The sequence below is a fragment of the Megalops cyprinoides genome, chromosome 3, assembly GCF_013368585.1.
Source record: "Megalops cyprinoides isolate fMegCyp1 chromosome 3, fMegCyp1.pri, whole genome shotgun sequence".
Taxonomy (NCBI): Eukaryota; Metazoa; Chordata; class Actinopteri; order Elopiformes; family Megalopidae; genus Megalops; species Megalops cyprinoides.
Window position 1 is genome coordinate 24,501,615 of NC_050585.1, and position 21,212 is coordinate 24,522,826.

The following is a 21,212-nucleotide window of genomic DNA, read 5'->3' on the forward strand; positions in this document are numbered from 1 at the left end:
ATCAGACACAATTAGCACAGTGAGGTAATGCCACAGACAGGTCTATGAGCCAAAGGGTGCCATCAGCAGCAGTCGCCAATTATCAGTACAGTAGATTTTTTTACAGGGATTATTACTGACATCTTAGCACAATGATGAGGGCATTGTCTGATACGTGGCATCATGCACTCCTGGCCTGCTGCATCAACCCTGCCATCAGCATCATTGTCATGCCAGTCCATTTCATTGAAGCTACTTCTTGTATCTTTTAATTTTTAAGCATATTCCATGCTGTTTAAGAGGGAAGAAGCATAAATATACATAAGCATAAAAAGCATAAATACTTCATAGCAAAATTTACTACTAGACAAAGTCCGAAGTGCAAGGCAAAATCACTTCCCAAGTTTAAGAGAGAAGCCAACTGAATATAGATGCTCTTCAACTGCTTTTTAAGAACCTGTTCATAGTAGCGGTGTTACATCAGGATATTCTTTTTCTTCTGGTGGAACAGAGCACAACAAATTTCTGTCCGCGACAATGCATAATGGTACAGTATATGTATCACTAAAAATCTTGACATCGTGCCCTCATTATCAGCTCTTTACTGCCCCCGAGTGTGCATACATAGACAGCAAACACAAGAGGCCAGCTGCAGACATAACGTTGCGTGCATTTAGATTTGAGAGGCCAATTAAACGGTGCTGGAAACCGTGGAAAACGTAGATCTAGCCATCTTAGAAGCTGGTTAATCAGCTAGAGCTTCAACGACAACTAACATTATGTTCAGCTAGTTATCTGGGTAGGTAAACACATCGGTAAGTAGACTCAGAGTACCAGGCTACGGAGTGTTCTCTTTCACTATGGCTGAAAGAACTGAAAGAATGTCTCACCAGTAATTATTTTGTCTTTCACTTACCATTTCTAGAACAGCTTTCTTTTCCGTGTCTGCCCCAGTCGTGCTTCCATCTGTTTTATTTTATTTATTTATTTATTTATTTATTTATTTATTTTACTCGGTTAGATCAGTCGATGGTATGTGACGTCACACAATTTAAGAAACTCGGGGCTGTTTCTTTGAATGTACAAGTAAATGGATTGTTTCTCCGAACTGTCCAACTTGAGACGATGTTTAATACTGATCGAGTAATATTAAAGTAATCATAACGCCAAAATCGGATTTTAGACATGTTCTGCATCTTTTTTTCCCAGACCATTTCATTATTAATGGTAACATATCACGGTGTCTATTATTTTTATTATTATTATTTACAAAAAAAAAAAAAAAAAACACACACACAATGGTTGAGATGGTAATTAGACTATACCACGGACATTCGACTAGCAGGTCCATCGTCGATTTCCGTCCTTTGGCATCGATGTTGAATTATGGACTCGGTGTGTAGAAAGAACCATTGCAGATTATCTAAAAATACCAAAAGTTGTGGACTTGTTATTTATTTATTTATTTTTCAATGATGCTAATATACTGCGAGAATTTGTCACAAAGAACCATTTAACAGTGATTTGATAAATTCCACTTCATTTATATATGAGAAATGAAAACAAATGTAGTCCTAATGATGCAACTGATAAACCCCATAATTGCATCACCCTTCATAAAAGAGTTGCAGTCAACATCTGCACGGATGCAGTTCAGTCACGGCACATTCAGAAGGGACAGTGATGGTCTGATTGGACTGATGTTACCATGAAACAACAGGGCTGTCACACAGGGAAGATGCTTTATTGGCATGACAATCAAATTTGTATGCTGACAACATGTTTATCCTAGCATACAAAATGACCAATAATAATCCAACAGCACAAAATGATAATTATAGCTCCTGCTAATAATTTACAATAATTCATGCAATCTCTGTGGATGGAATTTTGCTAATTTAGAAAGTGGCTTTTACATCCTGATGTGTTTCACATTTTGTGATGAAATCAAGATTTGTCCCCTCCACTCGGAGTGTGCTCTGTGGGCATATAACAACATCCCATTTTACTGACTAGAACCACGTATCAATCTGATTCATTCGTACCTATGTGCCTTGTTCTGTCGGCACAGACTTTGTTGTGAAACTTGTCTCTGTTGTTAGACTGTATGCTCACTGTGTCTATAACGGTGTCTATTTAATGCATCCAAGATGAATGTCTTACATCATAGAGAACGAATGTTCCACAATGGGTTTATTTATTTATTTATTTATTTATTGATTTATTTTTTACAGCATTTTAGGATGCAAGTTTACTTGGGCTTTTTACGATTGCCCCGAATGGGAAATGTCACCTTTGTGCGTTCTTATATAATTTAGTTGACTCTGAGTGTCTATATTGTAATATTCTGAGCTCAAGCTGTTTGGTGTTAACATAGGCCAGCGCTGTGACCCTCGGGTCTAATTGGTGGAGAGGACGCATTTCAGGGGAAATCTCTTGGCATTGCCAGCCTTGTCCTGATAGGAATGGAAATCGCTTCTTTTTGTTAGATCCAAAATTGGGTCCGTTTTTGTATGTTGTATGGAAACTCAAAATACTGTCTTAAATTAAGATGGTGCACAGTGTAAAGTCAAAAGTGAGTCACAGTACCGGAACTCTAAATAACTACCGGAACTTCTTCGATAAAACCGTGAGTACTGTAGGGTGTATAATCTCCCTAGTAGTAAATTATGTATGATCACATGATCTACAAGCTCAAGCGGAAGTGTCCCATAGATGCAGCAGGTGACTGGATCAAAAACAGAAGTGATTAACAAGCTGTATACAGTGCAGTTTTTAATGCCTAAAACGAACAGTTTGGCAGATTCAGACGGTTCGGAGGTACGGTGTGCGTTACAATTCTTTTGGTTATACAGTTTGCTGGTCAAGTTCGTTTCTGCACGCGCTGTTTGTGTTTCGCTACCTTGGTAGATAGACTTGCTAAATACAGATCCACTGACACAGTAGCTGGCTATCAGTGTTTTGACTGTAATAGTCGTTAACTATTTGCCTAGCTAGTAAATAACTATATAAAATGTTAGACTGGAGGTTTCACAAGTCCCACGAGCGTATCCCGCGTCTGCAATGCTGTCAAATAGCGAACTAGCGTAATAGCTAGTTAGCCTCAGCGCAGGGTTAGGTATCCAACTGTGCGGTTAGTCTGCCTTAGCCATATAATCAGCGCCCGGCTAATGTATAACGTTTACTGCCTGTAAACTAACTACGTTGAAATAATGTTTGGTACAGCCAGGTGTCTAACACGGTGCTGGCTGGGTAGTCTAACATTAACTGGCTGGTTAGCCAAACGATTGGACAAAGATGTCCGTTTATGCATTTAGCTAGCTCACAGATTGATAGCGAGACCACTCAGGCATTGTACTAATGTGAATAGCTAATGTCTTGGTTTGTGAAGAGGCCTAACGTTGCATATGTGATGGATCGATGAGGTCGGGCAGTAGTACTGTTTTTTTTTTCTTTTCATCAGAAAACGGTTAGTATGAATGCATTGAATTTGCGTTAACTTATTACATCGCTCACAAGCTCGCTCAGCGTGCATTTCACTGAATTGCAGCTGATACATCGAAATTTGGTTCTGTGTGATATTTTATTTAAAAAACACTGAAATTAAAAATTAACTACTTTAAGGTGACATTGGTTTTATGTTATAAAATGTGGAGACTGAAATATGATGTTTGCACAAGTATTCAACCCCTGTGCACTGGGAGCTCCAGATTTACACAGATGAAAACAAACGCCTTACCACTGGCCTCTACCTTTGAAGTAACGTTAAAGTAACTGTCTCATTTTCTGGATAAAACCCCACTTTGTGTAAGCGTCATTGGCCAGACTGAATGTGAAGGGAAGATGAGGAAATGAGAATTCTACAGAGGTTAGAGATAAAGTAATACAAATTCATACATAATAATAAGAACTGTATAAATCTGGCTTGTTTGGGAGGATGTGAAGGAAGAAGCTGTTACTCAAAAAGAAACATCTCAAAGCACATCTGCCACAAAGCATGAATGACCCAAAGATGTGGGAAAATATTTTGTGGTCAGATGAGTTATTCTGGCAAAAATTAAAAGAGCTATCTGTAGCACAGATCCAACACTGTCCACGCCTCAAGAAACACCGTCATGCAGTGGGGATGCTTTTCATTAGCAGGGACTGACTGAGCATCTTGTTAAAATCAAAGGAAACAACTGAAGCCTGGGAAAATGTTTACCTTTCAGCAGGATAGTCACCTCAAGAACAAGGTTAAAGCAACACTGGATATACACCTTTTTGCTCAAGAGCAAAAAGGTGTATATCCTACAGTGAACCAGTCCTAGTCTCAGTACCATTGAGAACCATTGGCACTGTTTGAAAATTGCAGTCCAGTATCATTCAAAATATCATTCCATCATCCTGAACAACCTGGAGCAAATCTGCCAAGAAAAATGGGCAAACATCAACTCTCCAACAGTATACAAAGCTGGTAGATACTTAAAAGTCTTAAAGTTGTCATTGCAGCCAAAGGTGAATCTAGCAAATATTGATGTGTGGGGTTGAATACTATGCTGCAAGCAGCATATTTCATTTATTCATTTTTCTTGAAATATTTTTTAACATAAAACCAATATCATGTTACAATAATTCATTTTGGGTTTCAGTGTTTTTAAATAAAATTTCACACAATGAAATTTCAATGTATCATAAGTAATTCAGTAAAATGTAAGAATTGGTCAAAGGTCTGAATACTGTTGTAAGGCAGTGTCTGTATATATATAGAGAGAGGCTATAGATGCTTAAGTTCAGCATCATTCTGTGTACAGTTGTTTCTGCTGCAGCCACAAAGGTGGGGCATTTTAATACTGACAGGTAGTTCTGTTATCTTTTTCTCCTGTACAGCTGAGCCTCAGAACTGTGGATTGAAAGTTTGCCCCTGCCACCTTCCATCTGTCTGTCTGCTGGTGACCAGTGAGTTGAGTCCCCTGCTTTGGCATGGCAATCCTGTTTGCTGTGGTGGCGCGTGGTACCACCATCCTGGCTAAACACGCCTGGTGTGGCGGGAACTTCCTAGAGGTGACTGAGCAGATCTTGGCCAAGATCCCCTCTGAAAACAACAAGCTCACCTACTCCCATGGGAGGTGGGTAGCCATGCACTGCTTGTTGGATGTCCAGAGGTTGTCTGCTAGTTGTTGTGTTTGCTCCGCTGAGACTGTGTATGGGAAACTGGCTGTCAGTCTTGGCTTCCTCGGGTGCTAGGCTCAGGCCTCAAGCCCATTTTAAACAGAAATTTAGTGTACTGTACACAGTTATTGGTAGAACTGGGTGTCAGATGGGAGTTGAAAATGTAACAGCAAAAAACAAAACATAGACTTTGAGTACATACTGGATGCTTACACTTTTTTGGACTTAAACATCACTGATGTATGCTGCTTTTTTCAAACCACACTCCTTGCTTGACTGATTCTTTAATCATCCATATGATGTTGCATTTTCTGAATTACAATGCAGTAAATGTCTTGAGTAAAGAATACAATGAACTGTTATGTATTATTTACAAAAATGTGTATTGATTGGGCTGTTCAAGTCATTAAGGGCAGAGGTTGAAGCAACAGCAGAAAAAAAAAGAACTGTATGCCAGGAATATGGTTGGTCAGACAGATTTACCAGCACACTGTCTTCTTTTGGGTATAATTTTGTATTACACTGGTTGTCTTAACAGTAATATTCAGAATGTCTTTCTTTCCTCTACATGCAGCTATCTCTTCCACTACATCTGTCAAGACAGGATCATATACCTGTGTATCACTGATGATGTGAGTTTTCAGTTTTTATCTCCCCTTTTAATAATTTCTATTTTGAGTGCAAAGGATTGCAAATTTGTGCCCAAAGTGAGGCATTTCTACAAAGAGAAATATCAGAGTGCGCTTCTGTGGATTAAGAAGGTAAAATGTGTGATGTTTACAGATGCTTGTGTAACCAGCCTTAATTATGAAAGTGTTGCCCGACAGTACAAACAGATCTAAAAGTATGAATCCATCTCTAAAGAGAAAAAAGGTCATGTTTTTCTGTTTAATTACATTAATGGCCATTATATTCTTTCTGTTATGCATGTATAACATTTAATAAATATTTCCATTTAATGAGCACACATTTTACTGTATTTTTTAATTAAGGCCCCATTTCAGTCTACCTACAACACACATTGTCCTTAGCAAAGATGTTAAAGATCAGCTAATTCGTTGGTTTAAGCATTATTAAGCTGCCATTGACAGAAATTGGAATATTAGTGTTTGAGGAACATAATAGCCACAGAAAAATGTGCATCAGCATTTTTGAAGTGACAAAATGACAAGAAAACAAAACTGAAAACAAAACAGTTATTCATTACAGATGACTCAAACACTATTTACATGTTTTATCTCACATACGTACAGTTGCAGAATTTGGGTGTTACTAAAATGTGAACAGCAGGTATACTAGGGAATAGGTTATATATTGTATGTATTGTATGTTATTCTATGGTATGTATTTTTTATTTATTTTTAATTGTATGGGGTACTTGCTGAAAAAAAATAGGCAAGTGTTGCACATGTTTCGAGGTTGTGTTAATACATATAAAAAGCTAAATTATATAAACGTGGCATAGTAGGATACCAGAGTTTCCATTCCAGGAGCAATCAATGCAGTGGAGAAGAGAATGTGTGCAGCAACATGGATCTTTAAAGAAATGTCATTTCAATTGAAGGGGGTGGTTCGTTAACTACACTTTGGCTAGCTAGCTGTAGTAGTTTTAGTAACAATAATTATTCATTGAGCAGACAGTAATAACAAACATCTGCAGTGTGATTGGGGAGTTTGGAGGATGGGATGAAATTTATTTTTCTCTGAAGTCTTTCAAGTCAGTAACAGCGGGTGTTTAAAAATAAGTCAGGCACTTATTTTTAAACACCCGCTGTTAATCGTTATGTCCATCATTACTCCTTGTACATTAATTTTTTTCATGTCTACGTCAACATTTCTCTTTAGTTTCACTAACTGTCAAATCCATAATGTTGTGTCAGAAATGAAAGAAGCAACTCTTGCTCTAAATATGTGACTTTTAGGGGGAAGCATTTTTCAGTTAGAAAGGACAAGAGGCCTGATTTGAATTTGCATGTTTGAAATGCTGCTGAATATGTTCCTTTTTACTGTAATTTGGACATAGTTGTAATTTGGAATATCATACTGTTATAGCATTGATTTTTAAACTGAATCCATGTCTGTCCTTTTGTCATCCTTCCTGGACAAAGAATATGCTAAATGTATAGAGGTATAAAATACATTTTGTGACCTGTGGAAATAAAAGCTGGGTTGAACAGGTGTGATGGGTAAAATGGTCAGACTAAGCAGCAAGTGCAGAGAAGATAGCTGTAAATGATCACAGCTAGCATGACGTCTTTGTGCACCTCATTGGCCTGTAGGACTTTGAGAGATCGCGGGCATTCAGCTTCCTCAGTGAGGTGAAGAAGAGGTTCCAAACAACCTATGGGTCACGGGCACAGACAGCGCTACCCTATGCCATGAACAGTGAGTTCTCCAGCACGCTGGCTGCGCAAATGGTGAGTAGACAAGGATCATCTCCCAGACACCTGCTTCTCTTATTTAATTAACTGTACCAAATGGAATTAACTGAACAAATCAGCTGGTGCAGTGGTTGCCAAGGGACCTCTTAACTACACCCTCGACAATTCTACTTTTAAAAGGCACTTCTGGCTGCAACTTTTTAGTCTTAATGTATTCAACTCAACTAAATTAAGAAAATGGGCCTTTCAAGGCTTACATGAAGTGCTCTATAAATCCCACATCTTTCCCTGCTTTTTATTCTTATGGAACCTCTGGTGCATTTGAAATCATATGGCTTAATGTTTTCATGTTGTAATGACAGAACATGATGTAGAAAATGGTGGAAACCAGTAATAGCACTGAGATTATGGCTGCAGTGTTGAGTTCTGTCTTCATTACCGACTTAAACTGATCCTAATCATGTTGATTTACACATTGCTTATTCTCAGCTTTTTGTCATGGGCTCTGCCCTGAATGCGGGTGTTGGGGGAGGTTGGCTGCAGAGATTAAGAGGCCCTAAGATCAAGTCTGCTCTGTACATGAGGGCATGCATTTTTTAGCCCAGTCCCATGATGTGTGTGTGACAGGGACTACTACTGTTAGGCAAAGCACACAGGAAAGAGCCACGTGCTGGGCTGAGTGCTTCAGCCACAATGGGAGCAAGCAAGCCACTGTCGGCATAGTGCCATTGAGATGATAGAGTGACACTAAAACCACCTTATTTGGATTACAGAGAGTGTGTATAATACTTGTAGTGCTCAATATTAATTTTCATTTAGATGATTTTGAGCACTTCTGCTGTCATGTGCATGACTTTGCTGTAAAAATGCACTTTTCCTGTGATGGTTGCTCCTGGCATATGGATGGAGTTTGTGAAGACCTGGTCTACTGTTAATCATGTGGTGATTTTTTTTAGGTCTGAAATGATGTGGCATGTCTCTCTCAACCCTCCCTCAACAGAAACACCACTCAGACCCCCGGGGCTCAGATCGCGTGACAGAGACGCAGATGCAAGTGGATGAGCTGAAGGGCATCATGGTCCGCAACATCGGTAAGCCACACCCACAGAGCAGCACGCCGCTGTTTTCTGGCATACAAGTTTAGAAGTTACAGAATCAAACAGGATCCTCTACCACTTGGCCAGGTTCCTGAGATTTACGTTTTGTGCAAGAAATACCAGAACCCACCGGTTCTGAGTTAGCGCCTGAAGGTGGTCCTCTAATGTGACTACATGAGTACAGAAGGGCTCAGTGCAGTAGAAAAGTGTCTCTCTGCTTTTCCGTTTTCTGTTTGTCATGACTGTCTCTCACTCTCTGTCACTGCTGTTCCCCAGACCTGGTGGCCCAGAGAGGAGAAAAGCTAGAGCTGCTGATCGACAAGACCGAGAACCTTGTGGACTCTGTGAGTGACAGTAACTTCACCATGATAGCCTTCTGTTCCCCCACAGCAATGCCAGCGCTAACTTACTTCCCTTTCCCTCAATCTGTCAGTCCGTCACCTTCAAAACCACCAGCCGCAACCTGGCGCGTGCCATGTGTATGAAGAACCTGAAACTCACCATCATCATCGTGATAGTGTCTATCGTAAGTGTCTGTCTTTTGTCCACTTTTGTCCTCCAGTGCTTTACTCAGACGTGCTGTTCCCCCCCTTTAGTTGGAGGTGTAAGCTAGCATGGAGGTGGCAGGAGCTCTAACAGACCAGTTTTGGATCTTCCCCAGGTCATTCTTTACATCATTGTGTCGGCGGCCTGCGGAGGACTGAGCTGGCCCAGCTGTGTGAAGAAGTAGGAGAGGCGGAGCAGCTCAAAACCACTGCCTCCCGATCCCGTCCTACCCAACCCGGTCCGTTAGGTTGGGGGAAGGGGGGGGCAACCGAACCACTTCCAAGACTCGATCCCAGTTGAACTGAGCCCCATTCCACCTCTTTCTTTTCTCCCCGTTCATCTCCTGTCCTCTGTCTCGACTTTTCGCTTCGTGGAGGGAGATAGCCATGGGCACGCTTGCCTTATCGACCGGAGACACAGCAGTACGGAAACATGCCTGCACAAACAAGTTGTACCAACGCAGTCACCCCATTCAGGCGCAAGACTGATGATCATTGCTGTACAGATTGTGATTCATTGGCATTTACTCCCAGAATGATTCATTCATTTAGGTATGCAGACAGTTATTTAAATGTTATACATGTTCTGCTGGTGTAATGACAAGAATGAAGACTTTACAAGGCGGTCAAGCCAAAAAAAGGATGGACCTCCTGAGGTCAAGGGGCTGAATTGTGATGGAGGTCATCTGAGAGATTCTGGCCCCCAGAGCACCTTTGCTGTTGTGCTGCTTTCCTCTCAAGTCCAAACTAAGTTGTATACAGAAACAGTCTTTGCATGTGATATTTAATCTCATTGTTATGTGAAGGTTATCGTCGCCACACTGCCATCTATATATATGAGTCACAGACGCACAGATCACTTTGGCACAGAGTGCAGTGTATGGTATTCATGCAGTTTTTGTGGCTTCACTTCCCCACCGTACCACTTCCTCAACAGTTAAGATTTTTTTTTTTTTTTTTTTTTTATGAGAAACAGGTGAAGTCCTGGATTGGGCAAAGCTCCAAACCGTGAATTTGTTCCACACCCCTGTGCTGTCAGCATCTCTCTGTGTCTACCTGTTTATCTCTTGGTGCAAGGATGAAAAAAGGGTGAAGCGTGTCCTGAGGACACAAATCTGCTGATGTCCCGGCGTGTTATGCGGGAATGCAGAACAGGTGACGAGTTTGCTGTGTGTTTGACAGCTGTGCAGAGCGCTGGATGGACGTTCTGGTGTCTATTCTGCAATTGCCATTTGAATCCAGAGAGCTCTGTCCCTTGGTCTCAACCATTTCCCATGCGGCTCACTGTAGGAAAGGCACCAATGGGATGGGGTCCCTTTTCACTAGACAGTTCTGCACCAGTGGATGGACATGTTTGCGCTGTCTTTGAAGCAGTGATGCAGTGGACATGATGACCTATGAGACTCCCTGTGAGAAGTGAAGACAGTGTCACTGATAACCTCATCCATTTCCAGCAGACTGACAAATTTTTGTTCTGTGTAGGGAAGCATTTGCACAATATTTGTTTATCTTTAGCTTCCACTCACTAGTTAGGAAAGCTCTTCTATGATCTGGCATTGCTCTGATCACCATGTTGGAGCTCTTATATTTTGAGCAGACATCTTGCATAATAAGGCTCCGGACTGAAGTGCAGGGCTAATGAATTGGTCTTCTATGCCTGCTTACTTATGTCACAGTGTACAAAAGTGACCATTCCATCAAAGAGCCAGAAGGCCGGGTAAAATCCCAACTTTGATTGATGGAGCACTGCTACCCTATCTCCAGCAGTTATTCTGGTACCAGGATTTCAGGAAAACCTCAGCCGCAATGTTGAGCAGGCCTGTATTGAGTCCCCGCCTCGTGTAGAGGCACAAGAGCAGTTCAGCAGGTCTGGCCTCCTCCTGCACGTGTGTCTCCACCCTCCCCATTTTGCTTGCGCTGATTCTATTCTGACTGTAAGAAAGGACAGGACTGTGGATGCAGGGCAAAACGTGAGCCCCAGAGAGAACGCACACGTAGAAATGCTACCAGGTTTCAGAGCAGTCCCTGCATCAGCCCCTCCCACCATGTATTCAGACATCCTGGTGGCTTCTCTCTGCTGTCACAAGCTCTGTTGAATGTTCATTTCATGTTCGTCTGGGGTCGCTGGCTCCTGGTGTACATTTGTATGTGTGTACAATGCACTTTTAACCAGCTGAGTTTTCTTCCTGCCATCATGTCTTTGTTCCAGGTTGATTTTGTTATTTAATTCTTGTTTTAAATACATATTTGAAAAAATAAAATTACAATGTAGGCTACGCTTCTTTTGGTGCAGTTGTTAAAGTAGAGCACAGAACTGTAAGATTTCTTGTATAATGCACTTTTTACATCTGAGTATTGTAAATTATGTGTAAGGACATAGGCAGGGCCCCAGGGTAGTCTAGAAATAATGTTTATTAATTGAATGATAATGTTATTGCAAGAACATCTCCTTAAACTAAAACCAAAGTGAGTTTTTAAGTTTTCATAAAATAAAAGACATATTAATAACTCACTCTGGCTTTTTGATTTGATAGACAAGAGAGAAAAGACTGATCAACAGGCTCCAGACAAGCGCTATATTGTAGCTCTAATTAAGCTCCAGAGTTTGTGTAATTACATGAATTCAAGTCCAAGCTTTTTACACTGACTTGAAGTGCAATGTCAGTAAAATTTGCATGCTTTACCTTAATTACAAAGCTGGATAAGTGATCAATATTCATGACTTCATTGCTTATTATTTCTTGAAAGCACCACACGTTAAATAATCAACCTGCTGCTCGTCTCAAACAAACTGTTGGAATAAATGGAGTTGGATTCATCGACATTACATTACTCTCAAAATGTGACATTACATTACTCTAAATTACATTACTGTGTGTAAACCTGGACTTGAGCATGTCCAAATGAAAACACACTTAAGTGACCTGTACAGTCAGTTTAGCTGAGACATATTGGAGGTTTTTTATTTTTAGGCGTATAGTAGGGGTGCTTTTCAGGCCAAAATACATCCCAGTGACCTTTAATTGTCAAAACTGAAATTGCTTGTTTCAGTCCTGAGCAGTATTCAAGTCAGGAAAGGAGAGGAAGACTGACTTGGGGCAGTAGAGCCATGGTAGCCAAATTGGGTAGGATTGTGCATTTTTTTTCCCCACCACACACCTTCGAAATTATTTGGAAGAAGACTTTGTAATGTGATATCTTTGGCTGCATCAATCTGTTTACGGCTTTAAGAAATTAAGCACACAAATATTATCTTTGAAAGTCATATTTACCGTTTACTTCAGGACTACATTTTGATAATTGAAAATAGAGTTCCTTTTTGTGTTTGACTTCCACCCTACTTTCCCAGGACATTTGATACAGTAAACTCCACAACTAGCTAACACTCACTGCAGACACAGAGAAGGCTAGATTACTCAACTCGGGATCCAGTTTTGACATCTGTCATATGAGAGCACGTGGAAGAATAAAGCAAAGTGGATTCTTCTAATTTTACAGTACAGCAATTTTGCAAAGTGGGACAGATTCTATGATGAATGTTTCTCAAGAGACCAAGAATAGATGCTGAGCGCAGGAGCAGAAGAAATGAAGAGCAACAGAATGCAAAAGGTACCTACTTATTCTACTGCGATGTCTCTTGCAGCTCTTCAGAAGAGCTTTCCCCGAGTACCTAGTGCGCTTCAGGTTAGCTACACCCATGAGTCAGTCCAAGCTGTCCTTGTTGTTACTGTGGTCAAAGTTGATCTGTGACTCAGAGTATCTCAATAGAGATGTACCAGTAAACTGACCTCTGGTCAGTACAGTAATTCATTTTTGTTTTCTCAGTATGTGATCCATGGGTCCAAGCCCTCTATGATGCACACAGATATTGTTCACATGATTTCAGTGCTCTTCCAAGTGTCAGTGGTTGTCATTGCTTGATGTCCTCCACATTGCCCCATGGGTACCTTCCAGGGCCAGGTCATTTCCTACCAATCTGAAAATACAGCATAAATGAACTTCCTGGAGACACGGCATGTGTGTCTGTTGCAGTTTTAGAAAGTTAATCTAGCCGTGAATCCTAGCACAAATCACCTAAGAGGCTTAAGTATATTGGGATCATAAACAGAATATATAAATATATAATTTATATACAGTGCTGGCATTGGTGCTAGAACTGCATTAAATGGAGTGAAACTCCAGTTGTACCAAGTTGTACCATTCATTGAATGAAGCCTGGCAAGCATATTCATTTTTTAGGTGAAAGAGATGTATCTCCACAAGAGCTCAGAGCAGACAGAGAGGAAACTGCCAGTACCTTGAGTTCCAGGTCTGACTTCTTCTGGGCCTTCTTGGCCTCCCTCCTCCTGGGCCCCACGGGGCCTGCAGCTGCGTCAGTAGGGAGTGAGGAGGACATGAGCAGGTGGGTTAACCAGTGCGTTTCCAAGTCAGGTTAAGCTAATTGATAGTGTTATTATTATTGTCATTATTATTATTATTATTATTATTATTATTAGAAGTAGGAATAGTATTTCTGTGTTCCCCAATAACTACACTGGGACATTGGATTTCCACAAGGAAGAAGTCCACAAGGAAGAGCTCCCCTTACTGGCCCACCTATAGCAATCCCAGTATTGATCTGCTTTTCCCATCTCTCTTCTAAGATCTAGCCAAGTCCAAGCACACTGAGCTTCAGCTGGTTGGCATGTGACAGCAACAGGATGGCATTGCTGCTTGCCACTATACGTTCTAAGGAAAGATGTATGTATTCTGTTTAATGTGACACTTCCTTCTATAGTTTTAATTTGGTATTAAGAAATAATGAAATTGAGAGGTTGTGTGGAAAATACTTTTCTGCTTATAAAAGTGGAAAATCGTATGAGCACTATGACAGTACATTATACATGTACACAGATATTCAGTGCACAACTCAATGGTAAAGTAGGTGCAAAAAAATGTTTTAAGGCTAATTATGTTTGTAGTCATTATTTATAAATTTGTGAATGTTTTGAATTAAAAACAGCACCAAATTACATGTTGATTAAAAGTGTTAATATCTGCCAAATTTGTTCAGTCCAAATTTGCATACAAAATAATTTCAATAAATTAAGCATCAAATTACTCTCATGGGATGGATGTTACGAAAATGTAAGTCTGTGGATTGTTTAGTTAATGTCCATATGTTGTGATAGCACTACAAACAATCAACAGAAGTTCTTTAAATGATTTAGGCTGCAGCTAGAAATTCTGATGTAAGGGAAACCACCTGGGAATCAAAGAATGAAATTCTGCAACAAATGTAACAATGTACTATGGAACATTCTTTCAGTTTAACACAGTCCTTCAAGGTTGATTTAGATTTGCATCAAAAACCTGGTTTCTTTCCTTGTGTTGTCTCCAAGTTTTTTCTGCCATTTTCAGCCTGAATGAACCCTTCATCAACCTGAGTCATTGTGAGAGAAGGCTGCATAGAAACTAATTTGCGGGCTTGAACACAATATGACAATATGAAATCTGATCAAACACTTCACATTTTAGAATGGAGAATATAGTTATTGTCAACTCACTGGCAGCTACATAAGTGGACAAGCGTCTTTTTATACCTTAAGAAAAAAAATGGGTTCACATGCTTCTGGGTGTCTCTCGATACCCACTGCAGTGGGTTTCTGCTGAACTTCAGAGGTAGAAGTCAGGCTTCACTTCAAGGCAAATTAAAGATGTTTGAGGGGGACACATGATCACAGAATATAAGGTATTGAAAGAGGAAGTGAAGATCTCACCATAGTCTCTTAGGCTGGTGAGCCCCTCTGGGTCATGGGGCCTGTCTGGCTGGGGATCATCTGACTTCTTGTAGTAATATTCCTGGTCAGGTGGACCAAATCGCTGCAGAGCACAAAACAGCCACACAACTATGAGATAATCAGTAGACCCCTTCTTCTCTCAGACATTTGAATTTCTTCAGTAAATGATTGTGAAATTAAATTCTGTGAAAAATTAATCACATTGATTGGATTCATAAGAATCCATTTCAGAACCTGTAATAAACAATAACTTGCTTTCCTTTGCAGGATCCCAAATGTACGATTAAGTGTGTGGGAAATACATTTCATAAGAAACAGAAAGAGGTACTTTTTGGAGCCATATTTCCCAACATTTGCATTGGAAAATGGTCATTTAGAACTTTATTTTGTAAGTACTGTATAGAGAAAAATCCAAAACCTGTAATAAACAATATTCAGCTTTCATTTCAGTCTCACTTGATTCTGTTTTGAATATCATCCTGTTGAATGTCCCTTTGAGGAGCGATAACATTTCTATGAAGAGAGGGATTTGACCAGAGAGGAGTGTAGCAGTGCTAGGACTCTCACCTTGTCTGGCCACATGAAGCTGACAAAGAGGATGACCGGTAGGCCCACAGTAAAGACGTACACCCCCCACAGCCAGGGACGCTTGTGTGTCGCCATCAGAAGCTGTAGCACCAATCCTGGCTGAGCAGAGGATAGAGAGCGAGAGAATATTTCAATAAACTAGAGCAATTCTGCAAGGAGAAATTTTCAGCATCCCCTCTCCACAAATATGGAAGGCACTGCTTATATGTATAAAGTGCCCTAAGAATTTATACATAACCCTAACTGAACAGAAATAAAAAAGCTATGTTATATTTTAAACGCTATATATATAATACAATATGTTTGTTTTAGTGTTCCCTTTGGCAACTGTCTATTCTATTTTTTTGTTTGTTTTTTTTTCAGACTTGACTGTGTTAATTGTGTTAATTAGGAAGTCTTGAAAAAAGTATGGGAGCGAGCGGTCTAGCATGATAATTTATTCAGGAAAATTTTGAAGGTTTTGAATACTCAAGAAAGCAACCAGATTATATCAGTGGGAAGTCAACCTGAGTGGAACAAGGAGTGATAGGTTGATGCACTATGTAAAATGTGTAAATGATGCTTTTTGCATCATCACAGTAGTGTGGAGTAATTGCTACTGCTCTGAGTCAACAGCAAAGAAATGTTGCTTCAAAAGTAGTTAGGCTTGCCACCCAACTGGTATTATACCAGCTTTGATGTTTTTAATGGACTTTGGCCAGTAATTTGAGTTGATCACCTCCATGATGTGGCCTCGAGTCTCACAGGTCAGAACAAGTGACACCTGACTCTGTATTTATGTTTTTTTCAGGCTTTTGGTATGGGTGACCCAGTTAGGCTGATACTGAGCATGCAGATGTTGATGCAGATTGCCACTTACAGTCTGCCTCTGTCCCCAGGTGTCCTCGGTCCATTCGTAGGCTACCTTCAGGTCGGCACACAGCAGGATGTTGTCAAACAGCACACCCCCTTTCACAGACCACAGCTCCAGCCCCACGGCAGCCACGGGGCTCAGCTGAAGCTGGGGGTCCTCAGAGAATGCTGGGTTTGGGATTCTGCGGGGGCGCCACTGCCCCTATTAGACAGTGGCACAGGGTAGGGGTGGGTGGGGGGAAGGGGGACGTGGGAACTCAAGATTAACCATCAGCACTCTTGAAATCCATTTGCAGAGGTGTATATATCTATCGGCTTTACTTAGTGACTTTGAAAGGAAACTGACCCTGGTCCAGCTGAATGGCATGAGCAGTGTGCTCCTATGGCTGTCAGTGTGGGAGCTGTGGCAATAAAGGTGCACAGAAATTTAGTGGACATTGTTACACTAAATTGAAAAGATGTGACTGTGTGCTATAGATGCTCTGCATTTCACCAAAAGCACTGTATTCAGTCAACTGTGTTCACTTCTTGTGATAATTGATCTAATTATATAAAGAGCTTCGTAATAATCAGAAACAACTCCAGCACTCTAGGACCAGGGTTGCTCACCAATGTATTGTATCCTCACAGTAAAATATTTGCCACTCAAGGACAACATTTTTTTATCCTCAATACATTACATCTCAGCTTATCCCTCACTCTAACGTACATAAGTTGCAGTATTTTAAACTAACAGTAGAGGGGGCTTTATTTTGCTCATGTTTCTTCATGGTGTGTGATGGATGCAAAATGATGTTACTTGACAGCACAATGACAGCAGTACACATCTGCCTTTTCACTATTGTTACAGTGAAATATTAGAGATATACCTGATAGCTGGGGTTGTCAATCATTGGGGGGCTCCATTTCCCCTTGTAAGCAGGGTTAGAAATCAAGGGTGGACTCCATGGACCACAGCCAATAGCCCGAGAGCAAGCAGGGTTAGGAATCTTGGGTGCCTCCCACTTCCCATCCATCTCATCGTCCCTATTGGTCAAAGACACAGGAAACTAAAGGCGTTTCTTGTTGGACTGTTCCTATTTTATCAGCTGAAAGAAATAAATACACTCTTTCAACTATTAAAACATACGTTATAGTAGCAGAAAATGCCAGCATCAGAAGTATCAAGTGACAAGGTAAATACTTAAAAAGCATCATTTTACCTACTGTTTCAAGTAATTGTGGCTATAGTAGAGTTAGTAATAATAGCAATAAAGAAGCTAAGGGATAAAAGGGGTTAAAAGGAGTGGCCTAACTGACCAGTCTTTTGGACGCTGTGCCTGAGGGTCATGGATGAAGGGCAGCTCATCCGGCAGCCAGCCAGGGGGTCTCTGGGCTGAGGGGTTAGGAATCAGTTCAGGAGTGTCTTCATCCCTGGGAATGGTCAGTAATGAAAATGACACAGAAAGCCAGTGTAAACTATGACCTGTGTCACACAGAAAACCCACAGCCCAAATTGAAGCATGGACTACAAAACGGATGTGCAAAGTAAAATACACAACTGAAAACCTTCTCTCAAACACACACAAGACAAGGATTCACCACCAATATTATCTGTTGTGGTGTCAGAGCTACTACATTAAGTCCTCACAATGCTTTGCAGTGCTGCAGCAATATTATCTTGTTATGAGCTGACAGGGATGATACAATAAAAAAACAAAAAAGATGAATTGGATCATCCAACATTTTGTGTGTTAGCTCCTGAAACTCGTGTACCAGTCTTGAGGTTTGGTTGCTGTGGGGTCTGGAATAAGGGGTCGGTCATCCCAGGTCTCAGGCTTGCGATCATGGGGGTCAACAATTTCTACTGGGGGCCTCAGAGAGGGGTCCAGATCTTCCAAAAGGCTGCCTTTACTAATTAGTGATTGGTCTATGAGGATTTCATAGCTGTTGTCAGGGAATAAACCTAAAACAGGACACAGAAAACAGAATGGGATGATTCCATTAATTATGGGTCAACTTCAACCACTGTACATGGACTCAGCACAGTATTAAACATCCGTCCCTCAGTTAAACCTACGCAGCGTATAGAGATGAGGCTTTTGGTCAGAGAAGTATTCACTTAGGTCCATGTCTGGCTGCCGGGCGTGCCTCTCCTGATGCAGTCCAGTTACAGGGTCCCTGTCGCAGAGGATGAAATGGATCTTGTAGGTGCTGCCACATTTGTCAGGGCCAAACATGATGGAGTAGGGGGTGGCGTCATTGAACTGGCTCTGAAACAATATGAAGAGATGCATGTAAAGAGTGCTGTCCTATATGGTCACCTAATAGATAAAAACACTGACTAACAAAGACATACCAAGACATAGTCTTATGTAGCCGAACGGCAGCAACTAAGTGGAGTTGGGCTTGGGTAGTAATTTGATGGGGGACCTCAAAAGAAAAGCAAGTTGCTGCTGGAACTGGCCATACAGAGGTATATTCTTCACTTCATAGCCAAGAGTTTAGACAAAATACAAAACCAATACCTCAGTGCAGTGATGGAGAACTATGATGTCATCATTATGACGAGACAAAGAATCAAGGTGGTCGCGACTCACTGAATTCAGTGGTCCCATGGTGTTAACTGCAAATAGCGGGTGAGTTCCCTGGTACCCTTGTCAAATCTCCAATCTGATTATCTCTTCATCCCACAATTTCATTTGCTAAATAAATCCTGGCCTCTCCAACTTAGTTGATGTGTGATGAGCTGAGTCTGGTGTACAGCGTTAACCACACTGACTTTAAAATTACTTTTAGATCATTTAAAAGCGATGTAATCTGCTATATAAATGCAAAATATTATGCTACACTTCTAGTCAAACAATACGGCTCTTATTAAACTCCAGGGCAAGCAAGCCAGTGGTGGACTCACCAGGCGAAGCTGGTCAGAGTGGGAGAGCAGTTTGATGTAGGCCCCTCCACAGTCAATGCCATTCTGGAACAAGACCTCATACCTGTGCAGACAGGTATAAGAGCAAATAGTCATATCCTCTGACCCAAAGTAGTCAAATGACCCTTATAATTGACAAGCTGTAATGGTGTATGTACAACATGATCTAAAAGGTCTATGTGGCACTCACTGCAGGATAAGGGGCTTGAATCCAAAATAATATGGAGAGCGAAGGTATGCAGAAATGGCATGGTGTCGGCCCGGCGACTTGAGAACCAGGCCCTTGTTCCCAGTCAAGTCTGGATTTGTCGGCTCTTCCTGAGCCCACCGTCCTATCAGGAAACATAAACATATACAAGTTCAACACAGCATACTAAGGAGATGTCCATTCAGACCACAGCTTGTTGATCAGTAGTGGTATCATAGATCTGACTGTTATGTCAGTGTGCGATACACATCTATACAAAAACCATTTGAAACTGTGTGAAGGGAAAACAGTGAGACCAAGCTCACCATCATACTTGAGTGTGTCCTCTTCTTCCTCTTTCAAGGCTTTAGACAGAACCCACTTCCTGTGACACAGACAGGAGAGATATAAGTAACAGGTACTATACCTAAAACAACGCCTACCACATAACATTGGTTTCCAAATAATGCTATGCAAACTGCTATTCAAAGAAACTCCAGTGCTGTCCTCCACCCGGTTTCAAAGGTATACTTCTTAAAGGCTTTATCCTCAAGATGAATGGAATCATGGCATATGCGTCTCGTTTTTAAGGGTAGTCACTGTGTGCAAATAGAAAATAATGGTTTCCACTTACAGGTGGAAAACATAGCACCCATGTGTATGCTCTGATGAAGATCCTTTAGACTGAAATGTTTATTCCTTCACCCTTTCAACAATCAACCAAACAAATTTGATATTGTAACAATAGCCATTTCTACCCACTTAGCAAATACTGATTTACAACTATAGTGGATGAATGAGAGACATCTGAGTAAGAACTTGTTCATAAAAGTAATCATTTTCAACAGGGGCCACACAAAATATTCCCACACTCTTTCAATAAAAAACTATAAGCTCTGCTGCTAAAACAAGATTTTTTTTTGGAACTGCAGCAACCTTGAAACATTGGGAAAACGAGAAAGGAAAGATACAGCAAAACATTGCACAGCCCATGGAAGAATAGGTTTATTTTTAGTCAGTTAATATCAATCAACAAAATAATATCAATATTTTATCGTTTCCTCAGTTACACCCGCTGTATATTAAACTGAATTCATTTAAACTTTTTAAGGACGCATACTGTAAACTTTAGTTTTAGAAAATATTTTTTAAAAATACACAATTAAAAAAAAAATACACAAAACTGTAATTAGAGATGGGTAAAAAACTTGATTTGTGAATGCCAGAAAGAAGTCCTACAGTACCTGTCCAACGGGCCTGAGTCGAATGTCTCGGCAAAGTAAGCTTCTTCTGGTATCTGTGGTGATCTATAGACATTCTGCGACAAACACGCGAGCTACCGTCAATATAAATGGATCCTCCACTAATCACATAGAAGATATCATGACATTTTAAGTAGTTACACCGAAATGCATTATCATGCAATAATAGTCATTACATTATACTAGGATAACTGACATGTCTCGTTTCTCCTCCGCAAAGTGACTGACCTTCGCTTCTTGGAAAGCCAACGCCAAACGAAGACAAATGCACACCGCAAACTGCAGCAGCATCTTTAACAATGGGAACTGTCTCATATACAATGACAAGGAGTCAAACGTAAAAACAAGCCTTAGTTTACCTTACAGATACGCGACAAGATTTAAAAAGTTCTGTGAGAAAAATTCCACTTCCTTGAGGTCCTTGTGTAGGAACGGACTTTGATCCTTGGCCGGCTGTTCACATAGCAACAAATGCGCTT

The 21,212-nt window shown here is 40.7% G+C and overlaps 2 protein-coding genes across 3 annotated transcripts; one reads left to right on the forward strand and one right to left on the reverse strand.

Moving 5' to 3' along the window:
- The first annotated feature begins 644 nt into the window (after positions 1–644).
- LOC118774835 (vesicle-associated membrane protein 7) lies at positions 645–10,117 on the forward strand. 2 transcript variants are annotated; one of them, XM_036524374.1, is made up of 8 exons: positions 645–778; positions 4,849–5,087; positions 5,705–5,762; positions 7,410–7,547; positions 8,512–8,602; positions 8,885–8,952; positions 9,042–9,134; positions 9,270–10,117. In XM_036524374.1, exons 2-8 carry the CDS (start codon positions 4,942–4,944, stop codon positions 9,336–9,338), a joined length of 663 nt encoding a protein of 220 aa, XP_036380267.1. In that variant the 5' UTR covers positions 645–778; positions 4,849–4,941; the 3' UTR covers positions 9,339–10,117. The 2 variants fall into 2 exon arrangements, with proteins under 2 accessions (XP_036380267.1, XP_036380265.1); XM_036524372.1 differs by lacking the exon at positions 645–778 and adding an exon at positions 2,679–2,799.
- On the reverse strand, positions 9,381–21,024 carry LOC118774437 (calnexin-like). The gene is made up of 14 exons (XM_036523782.1): positions 20,962–21,024; positions 20,716–20,789; positions 19,798–19,856; positions 19,475–19,616; positions 19,267–19,348; positions 18,433–18,625; positions 18,129–18,318; positions 17,673–17,786; positions 17,243–17,399; positions 16,381–16,575; positions 15,501–15,620; positions 14,913–15,015; positions 13,451–13,515; positions 9,381–9,590 (listed from the first exon to the last, which is right to left on the reverse strand). The coding sequence occupies exons 1-14, from the start codon at positions 21,022–21,024 to the stop codon at positions 9,381–9,383; spliced, it is 1,767 nt and encodes a 588-aa protein (XP_036379675.1).
- Between the last annotated feature and the right edge of the window lie 188 nt (positions 21,025–21,212).

Coding starts and splice junctions, on each gene's coding strand:
- LOC118774835 (XM_036524374.1), top strand. CDS start 4,942: ATGGCAATCCTGTTTGCTGTGGTGGCGCGTGGTACCACCATCCTGGCT. Junction 5,088..5,704: donor CTCACCTACTCCCATGGGAG/GTGGGTAGCCAT, acceptor CTCTACATGCAG/CTATCTCTTCCACTACATCT. Junction 8,953..9,041: donor CCGAGAACCTTGTGGACTCT/GTGAGTGACAGT, acceptor TCAATCTGTCAG/TCCGTCACCTTCAAAACCAC.
- LOC118774437 (XM_036523782.1), bottom strand. CDS start 21,024: ATGCTGCTGCAGTTTGCGGTGTGCATTTGTCTTCGTTTGGCGTTGGCT. Junction 20,790..20,961: donor TGGCTTTCCAAGAAGCGAAG/GTCAGTCACTTT, acceptor TGTTTGTCGCAG/AATGTCTATAGATCACCACA. Junction 19,617..19,797: donor GGACACACTCAAGTATGATG/GTGAGCTTGGTC, acceptor GTTTCCTGATAG/GACGGTGGGCTCAGGAAGAG.